The sequence below is a fragment of the Hordeum vulgare genome, chromosome 3H, assembly GCF_904849725.1.
Source record: "Hordeum vulgare subsp. vulgare chromosome 3H, MorexV3_pseudomolecules_assembly, whole genome shotgun sequence".
In the NCBI taxonomy this organism is placed as follows: Eukaryota; Viridiplantae; Streptophyta; class Magnoliopsida; order Poales; family Poaceae; genus Hordeum; species Hordeum vulgare.
In genome coordinates, this window is record NC_058520.1 from 372,182,992 (window position 1) to 372,199,400 (window position 16,409).

General features: G+C 41.0%; 1 protein-coding gene across 3 annotated transcripts; it reads left to right on the forward strand.

Annotated features, from left to right (window-relative positions):
- Positions 1–3,395: 3,395 nt before the first annotated feature.
- On the forward strand, positions 3,396–12,408 carry LOC123443890 (probable protein phosphatase 2C 7). 3 transcript variants are annotated; one of them, XM_045120437.1, is made up of 8 exons: positions 3,396–3,910; positions 9,948–10,075; positions 10,150–10,248; positions 10,336–10,494; positions 11,037–11,123; positions 11,226–11,317; positions 11,465–11,539; positions 11,982–12,408. In XM_045120437.1, exons 1-8 carry the CDS (start codon positions 3,606–3,608, stop codon positions 12,123–12,125), a joined length of 1,089 nt encoding a protein of 362 aa, XP_044976372.1. In that variant the 5' UTR covers positions 3,396–3,605; the 3' UTR covers positions 12,126–12,408. The 3 variants fall into 3 exon arrangements, with proteins under 3 accessions (XP_044976372.1, XP_044976370.1, XP_044976371.1); XM_045120435.1 differs by having other exon boundaries at positions 3,397–3,910; positions 11,471–11,539; XM_045120436.1 differs by having other exon boundaries at positions 3,397–3,910; positions 9,948–10,000.
- Positions 12,409–16,409: the final 4,001 nt, after the last annotated feature.

Consider the following 16,409-nt stretch of genomic DNA (forward strand, 5'->3'; position numbering starts at 1 on the left):
GCCACGGCCCAAACACTTTTTTTGTAAATAACAAAATTTTCATCCTCTTAATACTCCCTCCGTCCGGAAATACTTGTCCTAAAAATGAATATAATGAATGTATCTATAACTAACATAAGTCTAGATGCATTCATCTCTAGGACAAGTATTTTCGGACGGAGGGAGTAGTAAATATATCATCCACTTAATAATAAAAATGGCACTCTCTCAATAATAAAAATTACATGCTCTCAAACAATAAAAAACTGCCATCTTGTTAATAAGAAAACCGCAATTATCGTAAAATAAAACTGCCATGCTATTAAAAATAAAAATACATTCTATTAATAATGAAATTATCATCCTTTTAACAATAAAAGAATGCAGTGGTACTAATAATAAAATGGCACGCTCTTAATAATATAACTTACATCCTCTTATAATAATAGTGCCATGCTCAAATGTCTTGTTGCAAAGTGTTTTTTGTCAAGATTACCATGAATAAGTGATAAAATTCCCAAAATCTTGCCACGGGATACAAAAAATACCTAAAAATTGTCAGGTTTTGGAAGACAAAAAATGGCATGGTTTATAATAATAAAATGGATTTTCGTGCTACCTATCTTTACCTAATACTAAAGCGGCTATTGCTTTTCTCGGAAAACCCGTCGCCGTCGTTTTTGCAAAAAAGTCCTTGACTTTTCTAGAAATGAACCCACAGTCCAAAATAAGTGAGAAAAACGATTCGACGATTTGATTTTTTTTTTGGTCGCCGTGCTCAGGCGGGAGGATCTAGTCGCCGTGCTCGGACGGGAGGAGGGAAGCCGCCTGCTTCTAGCCGCCGTCGTCGCCGTGCTCCGGCGGGAAGAGGGAGGCCGCCTCATCTGGCCGCCACCGACGCCGTGCTTGGGCGGGAGGAGGGAGGCCACCTCCATCTGTACACAGCAGGGGCTGGGGAGGATCTGGAGGCGGGCGGTGAGGACGGGGGTCGCCGGTGACAACGAGGAAAGTGGAAGCTCGACTTCCCAATCAGATCCAAGGCGTTTGGGGCTCATTTCACAAAGGAGACACGGTGGTAAGGGAGGATATAAATGGGGAAAGGAGGGGTGGTGCGATGATAGGAGGTCGGACGGGCGGGTGGCGGCTTGCTACGGCAGACGGCAGCGTGGTGCAGTGTGCAGCCACAACGGTGTTGTCTACGGGTTCCATGGGGCCGCCCTCCTCACCTCAGCTTCCCGTACATCGGACACCTACTCCCGTGCCAAGTATGTCTAAGTGGCCGCCATACTCACCGCCTCCGTCGACTTCCCCTGTGGCGCCAATCTTAAGAGCCCCGACATCTGCTCTAATAGCTCGATTCCTTGCATCCCGGCTCAATTACTTCAAGGAGGAGGAGGAGAAGGATGACGACGAGGCGGAGCTCCTCGACATGGACGCATGTCCCGGGGAGATCTGTAGCAACGACGACCTCTGGTGCACGAGGAGGTCTCCATGGAGGTGGAAATTTAATTCGACCTCACCTAGGGCTGCCGGCCACCCCCGAGCTCCTGCTGTTGGTGGCCTCCCGAAGCTCTTGTCGGCCTCCTCCCTGAGCCTGAAGCACGAACAAGGTACTGTGTTGCACACCTTAAGGTCACCCAACTACTCCCCGTAAACCAAACCCCCTTTTGAAATTCAGCAGTTGACCAAATTAACTAGGAAACCTTGACACACGCTTGGGTCCAGTAGCTCGATCTGCTGGTGCCCGGAGGGGATTACCATTCGAGTTGCAGCTGGTACTGAGCACTCGTAGTTTCAGGTTATTAATTCTTAGTTAATTTGTTCGAGATGGATGTGGTTGATCCGATTGGAAAGAATTCTTGCAGTCTGTAACCCAGTTTATGCCTCAAATAACACATAGATCTATTGATTGATTCCTGACATCAATGCACTGAATGGCCTCAGAAAAAGAGAAGTGCCATGGTGTATTGTGGGTTTCAGCATTTCAGGAGATGCAGAGTCCAACAACGTTCTGTACTATTGGAGCAAGATTTTCATCTATAAATTCTAAGGTCACTTACCTTCTCTTTCTTTTCATTTGCAATTTTATGTAATGCGTGACCCCTTTCTCAATAAGGTGTTTGCTAATGTATGATCCCAATCTAAAATTAATTAGGCTAACTATGAGTGTTTTAGTTTCCTAGATGATGATGTTTCTCTTATCGAAATAATGTGATTTCTATTTTCATGTCTCGACTTGGTTTCATCTTTGTTTACAAGGGGAATACCACTAAATCTCTAGTTGTTTATGCATTCACAGCCTATGCATATATATCCCAGCTGCTTTATGAAGCACCTCCATCAATACATAGCGCTCCCTTGGAAGCTTGGACAAAACTAAGAAGTAGACCAAAGGATTGAAGTTGCAACAAGCAACCTGCTTTGATTCAAATAATTTTGGGAGTCTGCCGATCTATTAGGAGAAATCTATGCCAATTAATTTCTCCAGTGTGCAACCATGTTGTTTGATTAGTCAAAGTTTTCTTAGTCTCTTCAGACTCTAATACAATTGTTTTTCGTGGCCCAAAAACTGTTGCAAAGCAGATATAAGTGGTGATATAGCCTAGAAGAGGAAAACTAATCTGAAAAATACATTTTCCTTTAGAAATTGGAAATGTCACTGGGACCGGAAAAACATAGATAGATAATGCTGATTAACTCCACCCTTGGCATGATCATATTCGTGTAGGCTGTCCTTTTACTCTTCAAACATTGGCAATCAATTTTTCCATCTATATTACTGAGCATATGACGAAATACACTTGAAAAAAAATTGTGGACTCACTAGCACGTGCCCCATCTTGCTATTTTAAAGTAGGTGCTTCAGATCATGTTTTGGTCAGCGTGGTTGATGGTCTGATGTGTTTAGTTCATCTCTGATGCAAATAGAGGTATGCTTGTTCATCATTCTCTATTCTCGTACCTGCTTACAAAGATATGGTTATGCAAATGAAGGCCTACATCTTCGTTTAAAATTCTCCATGGCATATCAAATATTATACAGTAAAAATAAAAGTGTAGCAACGGACAAACATATTTTCCTATTAAATACTATGACAAAAAGGAAAATTGAGGTAGTTATGGTCGATCGACTTTGGGGTAGAATTTTTGGCCGTAGATGTTTTTGTCAAAAAGTTTATTCTTTTATCTTCCGTTGCAATGCACGTGCATTTGTGCTATTAATTAAAAATACACATAGCAAGTTTATAAAAAAATCCATCTGTAAAAATAGGGATTTTTGTTCTTTCAAAAATGAAATAAAAAAAACTTGGTTTCCGGAGAAAAAACAAATTTATAACAAATTCGGCTTTTCCTCTTACCCGGGCCTTCAGGCCTCTTTTCATAGCGGAACTGACTGGGCCAAGCCTATCCGGTCGTCCAAGCCATCTCGCGGCGATCGGGGAGCCGGAGCCGCAGAGCGGAACGGGAACAGGGGCTCGATTTTTTCTTCCAAGAAGCGAAAGGCGGATCGGGAATTCACTCTCATACTCCCGTTCCCATCGGTTCAACTCGCCCCCCAGCCGCCTACAGCTCACCCACGCCCGCCGCCGGAGAATCTTGATTTTTGGGTGTTGGAGGCAATTGAGATGGTGCCCGATGGCGGCGCCAAGGATCAGGAGGCCTCGACCTCCTCATCTCCACCCGCTGCGGCGATAGCGAGGGCGGCACGGCCGCCTAGGCCAGTGAGCTTCAAGACTAAGAGGATCGTCGTGTGGAACCCGCTGAAGCACCGGCGGTTCCGCGTGGGGGGCACCAGGACGATGGTCGAGGCCTCATCGTCCGCTCAGGCGGTAAGGGGAGCCAGAGAGGTGGGGGAGGCGACCACGGCGGCGGCGGTCATGGGGCCGCCCAAGGAGGACGGGAAGGGGCACAGATGTGGCGGCTGGAAGAGGTAACATCATGCTTGGATGACCCTACTATTCTCTCTCTAGGTCTTATGCTGGATTTTATTAGAATCATTATTGATTAAAACATGCAGTTAGATGATCTAGGCCAAACAATGGTGTTGCTTCCCTGCCCTGGGGTGTAGATACTAGAATAACCTAACCACGTTAGTACCACAAAGTAAGATGGTCACTAGGAAAAGAAATACATAGCTTGGTTCCTTGTCGCTCGTTGTCGCTGGTTGCTGCCACTTGTAATGTGGCCATCGTTCAGTGTATGTAGATACTAGATTATATGTTTACTTGATTATAGAGAAACCCCTCATGTATTTAGGTTGTTAGCTTAACTAGTACTCTTCTCTAGTTTCTAACTCTTGTATAGGATTAGCAACAACTATAGATTATATGCTTACATGATTGTAGAGAAATCCCTCATGTATTTAGGTTGTTAGCTTAACTAGTACTCTTCTCAAATTTCTAACTCTTGTATAGGATTAACAGCATCTATCTGATACTTCTATACTTCATTCACTGATACATACTAATTCCTAGTCCGTGTAGACGAACCAACCAATGTCAAGTACATACTTCAACAGTGGTGAGGAGAGCAATCACCATTGTCATTATAGTAAAGTAGTAGAACACCCGTGCGTTGCCACGGACGAACAAATGGACCTATCACGAGTCCCTTGACTCCCGCTCTTCGATCATTATGTTATTGTTTCGGTATGTTGTCACTCCACTCCAAATCCGTCTGATGTACCCAAGTCTATCAAATTGTTGAGTCTCATCATCTCTAACACATGGAGTAACATATGTATATGAGTCAGCTCTACATTGCCACCCAGCTCAAATTCGCATGTGTTTTCTCCAAATTTGTCAAATTGTCATAGGCATTCCCATCTAAAAGTTCTGACAAGTTAAACAAGGTCCCCATACTGTTTTGCAATGTTATACATCAAAAATCTCAAATTGATCTCATTTTTCTTTTATAAGTATTGCATGAGAGCTGATAGTTCCGCTCGTACGAACCCTCCTACCTCAGGATTAAAATCACCCATACAAAGGAAAATAGCTAGAATCATACCATATGCACATAATGATCAAGGCGTAGCACTTGTGTTGTTGAATTAGCTGTTATACGAACAATTTGTTTCTACTTATGTTCACTACAAATCACATGAAACATGCTCTTCTCACTTGAATTGATGACCCATGCAGCATTTGTATTCTGTTAAGCAAATGATTGCATGCATCGTCGTCCCTAGCTGGCTACTATGACACAACTTCATGACGGGGCATCTTGTCCTTGCTCTCTGCACTCCACTATTTCTCTCACATGCTCGTGCTCCTTGCCCCTCCCTGTTGACACCACAAATTTCACATAGTAAGGGTTCCCTACCATGCAAAATTCTTTCAAGAAAACCGAATCAATACCGGATCTCCATATTTTGCTATCTCAACTATTTACAACTCCTCAAATGATTCTCTCTGTTTTTACAACCCTTCACATGATTCTCTCTGTTTTTACAACCCTTCACATGATTCTCATGGGAGTGTCAGCTGTTTTCGATTTCACAAAAAGGGGAAATCATTTCTCCTGTAACACAAGCAATATAATGAAGGATTAGTAACTGTAACATTGTACTTCTTTGAAAAGAAATGAAAAAGCGACATTTTATCCAAGAGTGGCAGCATGCAAAGTAGATAGGCAGTCAGGTCAGTGAGATGCCAGTATGTTAGTTATGTACTGTAATCTGTAAGTAATTAATAGTTCTGCAGGCTAGAGCCAGAACTACCCCTTGAACTAAGCATCATTTTCTATGAAAATTTTCAGTTACACAAGACATGCTATTTCGTTCTGGCTAGACGTATCACTTGAATCCAAAGCTCATAAAAATTATATGCAGCGTTGGCTGGTTGACATATCTGATATCATTGTTTGTCACAATTTATTTGGCAAATGAATTGATTTTCAAGCATTATTAACATGAATGAGAAATCTAGTTTCTAGAGCTGCAACGCATCATTATCGAAAAGAGATGATATACTATCATGGATGGTTATTCATATTGCTAGAAAGGTTCAAATTTATAATTAGGACTTATCTCAGGGAGATATTCAGTATAAAAAATCATTGAGTGCATAAACTGATACATTTTAATAAGTATATACAGAACTTAAAGAACTGTTTTGTGCAGCATTGCCATTGCTTTGTTGGGCAAAATCAGAGGTGTTGCAGAGACACACATGTTCAAATGTGCCTTATAAACTGAATGGTCATTCAACGACCCATGAAAAATGTTAAATCATGTTAGACCAAGGGATTGTTTTATTCCATGAAATTACCACTTGTTGGTCGTATTATATTACAAGAAACAAAATATGATGCCTTAAAACTTTCTAGTTCATACCCCATGTATATCGATTTTACTATAGCTCATAAATAGTATACCCAATCACTATCTGGAGGAGTCATAGAATACCAAAAAATTAGCACAACCTGCCTTTTAGTATTTTACATTTTAAGAAAAGCTTATTTGAAAATAAGGTACATATGGTACTTCGTATGGCGCTACTTCACTACAAGTCAGCAATATGCTACAAATAGGCATACCGAACAATCGGTATTCAATTTTTAATATGCACAAAACAGAAAAATATTTGAAATGCTCTGTACACTTACTGATTATGATCAACATCAACTATAAAGCTCATTGTAAAATGTACTCTCGTTAAATCTGGAACTAAGTTCTGCCTGTTTTCAATTGAGTAAGCAGCCCACTTGAGAAAATAAGCTGGCATTACAAGCATGGTCATGCTAAAACCACCTTTTTTTGCAAATATGGTAAAACCACCTTGAAGCATTTCAGCAAAAGATTTAATCGCTTGAGAATAAAATGTGTTTGGCCTAACATCAGAGCACCTCTCAGCCAAAATTCAGCTGAGTTAGCTATACCCAGACCTATAGCATCCAATGGTTGATGAGGAATTAATTCTCAAATCAACTGTATGTCTGCATGAAACAAGTTCAGAGCTTTAAGAACATCCCATTGTGCACACAATTTGGTACCACTGAATTGCAGAACATGAAAACAACTACATCACATAATTGAGCATGATGCACTTATCAGACGTTAGTGGCCTATACAGAGTCAAAGTTGGTTACTGAACGAAGCAGGCCTTCTAGGGGTGGGGGAGGAGCCGCGTAAGGTGCCCCACGGCACAAGCAGCAAGAATGGCCCCGTGCAACCATCCACCCTACAAACTAAGATCCTTGACCATGCCGTGGCCTGGACAAGCGTGATGGGCCAGTGCTGCAACGGCCGCCGGCACGACAAGCTTCTTGGTTCCGTTCTCAATGGTCTAGTCTCTCGGTGGCGTCAAATAGCTAGGCCACCCACGTCGGTGCCTGAATTGCCACCATTGAGCTGCATGTTCATCCACCTGTCATTGTTTGCATCGCACACAAGCAAGTTTGCTGTCAATAACTGGGTATTATGGGAGCAGCATACAGATGTTGGTGCAAGCTAGCCATCATCTTCATGAGTCGACCCCAAAAAACATCCCAAAGCTAACAGTTGGGTCGATCGTATTATCCCTCAAATGCCATTACAAGAAATTTACTGAACTTCAACTAAAAGCCCGACGGTAGGACGGTTAGCTAAAGTAATGCACATGTAACATCCAAGATAAATCTCTGGCCTCAAAACTTGGTTTTCCTGTGTCATAACAAAATATAGTATTGGTACTTAAATATCTATATAAAAGTTCAGAAGTTGCTTTCCACGCTTATCATAAGAATCCTTTTTACAAGATAACTTGGGACTTCATACGCCTTACCAAACTTAATTCAAAAGCAAACAAATTAAGTATCTATAATCATAGCGAGCTAGTAACCCTCTAAATCCCACAACCATGAAAGATTTCTTTCTTTACTTGACCATTTTTAAACAACTTAGTTTTCACATGACTGGAAACCATTGCGTGGATGATTTTCCCTCTCCGAGAGCATCGACTCTACAAATATAACACATTTTTTCACTGGGCACTCCTGAGTCATAAGGTACAGGCGTGGAGCACATGACACAATAGAGCAGAAGAGATTGATGTACCTGAAATTCGTGGGATTCTTGTTAAGATTCGTGGGATTCTTGTCTGGATGAAACAACTTGGCCTACAGAAACCTAAATATAGCCAGCACAGCTAAATTATAACCAATGAGGCCATGCACATATAGCCAGAATTTGATAGAAGGATCACACACCTTGTGAGCGTACACCATTCCTCCAGCCACTTGTAATGGCACCATGGAGCGCACGAGCTGGTCAGTTGAGATGTATCCGCTGTTGACCTGCTGTCTCGGTCAAATGTGCGGAAGGCCTCGGCGACCTGCAAGTGATCGGCATAGATAGAGCAGCGACAAGGTCAGAGGAGAAGCTGCGAAGGAGAGGGTGACCTCGTTGAACTCGACGGCGCCATTCTCATCCTCGTGTCGGGAGGGGAGGGGAGGGGAGTAGCGCGATTATCTCAAGCCTGCTGATCTTGCCGCCGCCGTCAACGTTGAGCAGGCTGTCCAGGGCAAACGTTTGATCAACGCATGCAACACTAATGTGCTGATGGATCAAGGCTGCACCCATTCATCATTCATATACATGCATCTATTATGGCCATGTGTTCATGCCTGCACCTGCACTGGTAGGACGTCTGATAGGTGTGTTCCTCTAATTCATTCAGTGAAAACAACAACAAGAAAAGTTGAGTCTTGAAAAACCTCGAAATACAATGTTGGCTGAATAATTTCCAACGGAGAAGAAATCAATGAAAAGCTTACCAGCCAGAACAGCAGCAACCATGCCCAGGGCTCGCCCTTGTCCGTCCCATACGAATATACGAGACCGTGGAGGAGGGGCCGTGGAGCACGCATCCAGCACGACACCATGGGGCCGAGGAGCACGAGTCCATATAGATGAAGGGCTGGATGTGGGGAAGTAAGCATTGGTGAGGCGCAGTCGTTGAGGTCGAGCGGTTGCCGAAGAGTAGTGGATCCTGACGTCCCGTCGCACCTGTGCATAGTGGTGGAGGCCGGATCCCGCCGGGAGGAGGATACGGTGTCAACGGCGGATGGATCTGTATGGAGGCCGCGGCCATTCCGATGATGCGTGCATAGGAGGATCGGAAGGCTGCGGTCGCCATGGCGTCCGTGAGGAACGGGGTGGCGTCTCAGGTGGGAGGGTAAGGGGGGTGGGTGTGAGCGTGAGGAGGATTAGGTTTCGTCATCCGTTTTTTTTGGGGGTTTCTCCACTGGTTCTCGTGGGAATAAAAATCGGCGGGGGGAGGCGAGGGAGTTCCGATCGAGGGGGGGGGGGGGGGGCGAGGACGAATGGAAGGACGTACGGACTATGCAATTAGGAGTAGAGAGTATTGTGTGGGTGGTGCATCCACTCTGACGTTATCAGAAGAAAAGGTTAGAAATACTTAAAATTAGATTATAGAAACTTTTTCAAAGGTTACCTATTGAAGTCATGTCTCTGAGTTATCTATGTCCCCACAATTATCTAACTTGCTGAAAATTGCAAAAAACGTCTCATGTCAGATGCTGCAATTAGTACTCAGTGTTTATGTTTTATCATGCCTAGGAGTGTCATGTTGATTGGGTGGTGATTGATAGTGGGGGCATCAATTGCTTGTGTCTTTATTTCTCTCTCCGTCTCTCTCACTGAACCTTTTTGTGTGAATTTTTTTTGCTACAAACCATTTACTAAGCAAATATACAATGCATGGTTTTTGCTGTTGGTTTAGTCAGAGTGTGATCTGTACAATTGTATCTACACTGAGTATTTGCTTTTAAACTGGTGCTTGGTGATGTGTGTGTGTGGTACTGTGACACTATCAAGCACCTATAAACCACCACTTGGAGATGCTCTTGTCAGCAATTACCAGACCATATGAGTTGTTTAACCTTGTCAGTTCATGGCAACAGTAAGCATATTCGTCTTCTATTATGTTCCTTAATTCTTTCCTTTCGAACATCTCTGGTTGCAGCGAGGATGGAAGTTTGCATTGTGGATATTCTAGCTTGAGAGGGAGAAGAGCAAGTATGGAGGACTTCTATGATATGAGATCATCTAAAATGGATGCTAAAAAAATAAACCTTTTTGGAGTATTTGATGGTGAGAAATTCACCATTCAAACACTTCATTGTGACTTGTTTATTGTTCAGATTAAAGTTATCTTGTCATCGCAGGACATGGTGGTTCATGTGCCGCTGAGTATCTCAAGGAGCACTTATTTGAAAATCTCCTGAAACACTCCGCTTTCATTACTGATACAAAAACAGCAATAAGTATGATGTTTACTCATGAGCTTTACTTCAAAATCATTCAGTGCATCTAGTTGGTAATCGACCATAGTAACTAATGGTAATTCCTAGGTGAGAGCTATACGAGGACCGACACAGATTTCTTGGATGCTGAAACCAATATTCATAGAGAGGATGGGTCAACTGCATCAACAGCAATTCTGATTGACAACCATCTCTATGTGGCAAATGTTGGCGATTCACGGGCTGTAATATCGAAGGCGGGCAAAGGTGTGATTTTTTTCCAGAACTTTTGTCCTAGTTAGCGTTGACCATGTATTATATGTTATTGTAATAAATCACTTCATAACTTCCTAGGATAAATGTTTGCATACATTACCTATTATTGTGATCCTGGTGCGTTATTTTAATTTTGCGATGAATCCTCCTCGTGACGGAATATCATGTAGCAGTTAAATGTTTTTTAGAGCTGGTATTTTGGACAGATCGTGTTTTAAGAATGTAAAAAGGTGGAAACTGGTAGTGGATTTGTGAAATATACGGTGTTTGTATTTGAGAAAATGCATATATGGGAAACACCAAGTCTGAATAGGAATTTTGTTTCCTAACATTTCAACGCTGTTAGTATTTTGTTGGATAATGTATCTATGTTTTATTCCCTAAATTTCATGGTTGGCTTACAAATTACATTTCTGCAAGAAAGCAAGATTATATTGCACGAGCAGCTTCTCTACCAGTATCTGTTGATATTAGAATATACACATGGATCATATAACATATTGGTAAATCAGTTCAGTCTGTCTTCTTTGCAGCTATTGCGCTCTCTGATGATCACAAACCTGACAGAAGTGACGAGCGGGAACGGATTGAAAATGCTGGAGGAGTTGTTACATTTAGTGGTAAGCCTGACACTAGTTATGTGGTGATTTACTTTGTTGGATACCAATCACATGTTTGTTGGAAGATCTATTAGCTAATAATGTCAAATGTTTGATTTGCAGGAACATGGAGGGTAGGTGGTGTACTTGCAATGTCTAGGGCATTTGGAGATCGTTTGTTGAAGCGGTTTGTTGTTGCAGAGCCTGAGATTCAGGTGATCTTGCGATACCCATTAACTTCCTGTTGTTTATACCGACTGCAAAGATACCATTACACAATAATGCCCTAGGTCCTGATAGATCTCATGCATGCGCTTGGCCACAGGGCAGTTTACTCAAGTATTTGCGAAATATTTTGTCAGGAACAGGAAATAGATGATGAATTGGAGTATCTGATTTTGGCTAGTGATGGCCTGTGGGACGTGGTGTCAAATGAGGTCAGTATACGATTTCATACACAGTTACACACACATTTTACTTACCTTTTTTTTGTGCCATGACTACCAATAGTGAAATCTATGGTACACTTTCTTTGTTGAATTATATATTGTAGTATGACCTGCGTCAAATAGGGACTTGTATGTGTCACATACAATGTGATGTATTGAACTTGAAAACATGTTTAGGGTACCATTGTCAAGACGCAGTCATGCAAACCAATTTGGTTTGAGCCTCACTCGGCCAGTTAACATACTACAGTACTATTGAAAATGCATGACTTCAAGATTGACAATTCGTTGACTTGTGCAAAGTTGCCATCTCTTGTTCTCTTCAGGCGAGAAGAAAATGGTTTTCTTGCAAACAGCTCGTTTGATTTGCGTTTAAATCTGTTATTTCTTGCCAAATTTGTGCTCATATATAATAAATGTGTCTTTGCAGCATGCCGTTGCATTTGTGAAGGGGGAGGTGTGCCCTGAGGCTGCAGCCCGGAAGCTGACAGAGATCGCTTTTGCACGGGGGAGCACCGACAATATAACATGCATAGTTATAGAGTTTCACCGTGCCAATATGGTCAATAAGTGACCAAGGTTGATTTTCTTGTTTCTATTTAGCTTATACTTCCTCCGTTCTTAAATACAAGTCTTTTAAGAGATTTCACTGGGAAACTACATATGAATGCATAGACATACTTCAAAGTGTAGATTCATTCATTTTCCTTCGAATGTAGTCCTCTAATGAAATCTCTAAAAAGACATACATTTAAGAATGAAGGGAGTATACTCTAATATGGGATCACCTGCCATGATGCAGGTCCAACTATGGCCGCTTCATTGGTTGTTTATATATTCTTTCATTCGTTGCGCTCCGGGTCATTGTAGAATTTCTCTTGTTGGATTGAGGAGGATTAAATACCCTACAAGTCAGCATCCCCTCAATCCCTTCGAATCCTCTCTCAACCACATTGTACCGTTCCAACAAGACCTGAGAACAACTCTAGAAGATCCGGTAAACGCCCATCCTAGAAAAATCATTTACGATATCCTCAAAAGAAAAATTCATTTATGATATCCCAAAAACAATTTTTGCAGGCCGGCGGTACAGCACGCATTCAAATTTGCAGTTTGGGACACTTAAACACCACCGGAGTTAATACATAAAAACATGAGTCAATTACGTGGTGTTAGAATTGGTGTTAGAACTTGGCACAAACGATCATTTTGGTGTCAGAACTTGCAGTATACATCGAATTGGTGTAATAACTTATCTCGAACGTGCAAATACGATGCAGATCTTAATTGTGTACATTCCATACATTGATTAGGCATGCCAGCATGGTATGAGGTCGTTGTCAGTGAGGCGGTGTGTGGCCACTTTTTTGCGAAAACCATCTTAATTTTTTTTATTTATCACAAAAAACTCTTGACGTTATTTGCTGCGGCGGCATCTCATTTTTTAAAAACTTATTAAGAAAAAAAAGAATGCTCCGCGCCACAAATCAGCGATCTCTCACTAGCATATAGACAATCCTAGCCACTCCACTGGTAACGCATTCATGTGTTCAGTGGATAACTAAACATAATGTAGTTGAAAAGATTGCTTGAAAGAAAAACTAAAAAAGAGCCCCTAAAAAAAATGCCTTCGTTCAACATTTGAAATATTTTTTATAAATAATAAAAATGTTTTATAATTACTAAAATATAAATATTCGTAATTTAAAATCAAATTGTTTATATAATACAACTATATACATACAAATAAAAATGTTTCTATAATTGCAAAAAATTCAATAATTATACGCATGGTATAGTTCAAGATTTGTGTATAATTAAAATATACATATTCATATAAGTAGTCCGTGATTTCAATATGAACCACGATTAAATTATACACAAGTGGATATTTAGTACATGTTTGTATTCATCAATTTGTATAATTTAATATAAGTTGTAACTGAATATTTTTTGTATTTAAATATGTACACATTTGTATTGAAAAAATATTTTAAATGTCTGTATTTACTAAACATTTTTATAAAGGAAAATTCTATCTAGAAGCGCCGCACCGTGGACATCCGGTGCGGTGGCTTGTGTGTTCTGTTGCATGCATGCATGCAATGATGTTATCAGATTCTTTTTTAATGACCGGAATTCAAAAACTTTTATCTCTTAAACCGTTAATTCGATCGATGATCCGTTTTCACCGTTGACTTTGTTTCGACGAAATCTTCAAAACTAGATCCCATGTCGACATGTTTCCACAACTTTTTTTTTGTTTATAATTACCACATTTGTTGCACTTGTCATATTAGTAAGTACTTACTTGTCTGATAAAAAATAACTTAATCACCAAATTTTTAAAAAATCTGTATAAATATGACATCTTGACATAATTAAAATGACAAGCACAAATAACTTTTTAGACGATTACACGCAAAAATATGACAACTCAACATATTTTAAAACCGGTGACCACAAATAAATCTTTTTTGTCATCGTTTGTAAATATGACAACTCGACATAGTTAAACTAGCATCTTGACAACTAAGTTTTTGTAAAATTGGCAACTATGCAATTTTAAACTACTACTAGTAGTACTAATACTAACCAGATGCATTTAGCTAGTGAATAAGGTCTGCCAACACATGTTTTGTGTGAGACACTTTTTCTACCGATTTTCTGTGTGACGCTTTGCATGCAATGCATATTTTTATGATGCCATCTGCATATCCTTCTAGCCCATGCTGCTGTGTGCTGCAATATGGATACATGTTACTCATGATTCACATCGAGAAAAAAATGGCAATTAAGTTATTTTTTTCGGACAAGTGGCTAATAATACGACAAGTCTAAAAATGTGGCAATTATGGATGGAGAAAAAAGTTCTCGAAACATGTCAACATGTGGTCTAATTTTGAAGATCTCGTCGCGACAAAGCCAACAGTGAAAACGGATTGTCAATTAAATTAACGGTTTTAGAAATAAAACTTTTTAAATTTCAAGTCAATAGAGAGAATCTTGATGATGTTATTGCATGCATGCATGGTAGGGAGATGAAATTAACCGGTGCATGGGAAGACTCGCATGCGGCGCCGCTGTATAGTTAAGTCCTTTTATAAAATACTTGGGTGTACATTTAAGTGTTTTTATTTACTAACCATCGTCTTTATGTGTACTATTTATATCCATACAAAAAATATAATTATAACACGTAAATATTTAAACATTATTTGTATTCCATACTTTTTACAAATATCTTAAGAAAAACTAGTGCGTGCAAAATGGGCAACACTATTTGAAGACCTGTTAGCAATATTGTGCAGAATAGTTTAACTGATGGAGTTGTTAACTCTCCAGTATTCCAGCAGTTCGTCACGAGTTCAACCCGTTGAGGCCTTCTTATTTTCATTTAATTTTTCAGTATTGAAAGCTAGGCCCTATGTGTAATAAAAGCAGGAAAATAAAATGCCTTCTTACACGTATATAGCGGTTTTTTACGAGAAATGAAAAATGAGGGGTTTTTTACAAAAAAGGTCGCACGCGTTCCTCTCTTCCTTTCAGCCGCTGACAGCTGGGCCCATGCCTGCTGGAGCGTCAAGTCATCATGATTTGCATCATATTTACACATCCAAACCAAGTTGTTGCACCAGTTCAATGTATGCCACAAGTTTTAACATCAGACTGACCGTTTGAGCTAAGTTTTAGCATCATTGGTGTAATTGACTCTAAAATACAAAGCTCATACTACATACTAAAGTTCATACTTGACAAAAACGGAAATTAAAACGTAGCTCATACTTAAATGGGTGCCTACTAGCATACTAGATCTACTTGTCAATTTCGTTGATGGGTGGGTTGTTGTGGTGGTGGTACTCCATGAGAGTGCTCAAGAGGACTTGCGCAAGCTGGTACTCAAACAACGCCTACACCCGCGCCGCTGCAACTTTATCCTCAGCGGCAGCAGCCTCCATGGCCTCAAACCACGCCTTCCCCGTCACCCGGAGACGCTGGATGGCACGGGAGAAGATGTGGTTGAGGCGGTTGAAGTTCCTCCACGCCCGTGCTTTGGTGCTGCGGGAGTGGGCGTCGCGCATGCGCGTTTTCTCACGACATGTAGCGTCCAAGATGCGGCTCTTTTCTTATTTGGGGTGAGGCCTCAAAAAGGGAAATGGATGCATCTAAGCGTTTCGCAAGAACGGTAAACATTGCAATACATACAAGAGGGATGAGTAATAAGATCTAGCTTACACTCGCCACAAATTAAGTTACAAGATTCACACAACATTTATTCAAATCATTCAGAAGACATGGTCCGACTACGGACAAGATAAACGACAAAAACAATGTTCCTGCCTCACTAGGCCCACAATCACGACCAAGGACCTCTAGTCATTGGGGTACGTCACGTACATCCGGCCACTGTCCTCGTCAAGCTCCCACTTCAGCTAGGTATCCTCATAAGCATATGTATCTGTAGTACATGTACCTGTGGGTGGTTGTAGTAATCTCTGAGCCACAAGGACTCAACAATCCCATGACCATGGTATCGAATCTAACTAAGTTGTTGGGTAAGGATGGGTATGTGTTTGAGTTTGCAGCATCACTAAGCATTTATGGTGGCTAACTTAGGTTGAACAAGAATTAAAGATATAGTGGTCTATGCATGACGTTGGTGAACTAAAATAATCACTAAGTGATCCTGATCACCTACTTACGTCATTCATAACCCCATAGTGTTCTCGATCAGAGAAGGAACTCCGAAGAAAACAGTCACGGTTACTCACACAGTTGGCAGTTTTAATTAAGTTACTTCAAGTTATCTAGAACCGAATGTTAACAAAGTTTCCATGTTTGCCACATAACCGCGGGC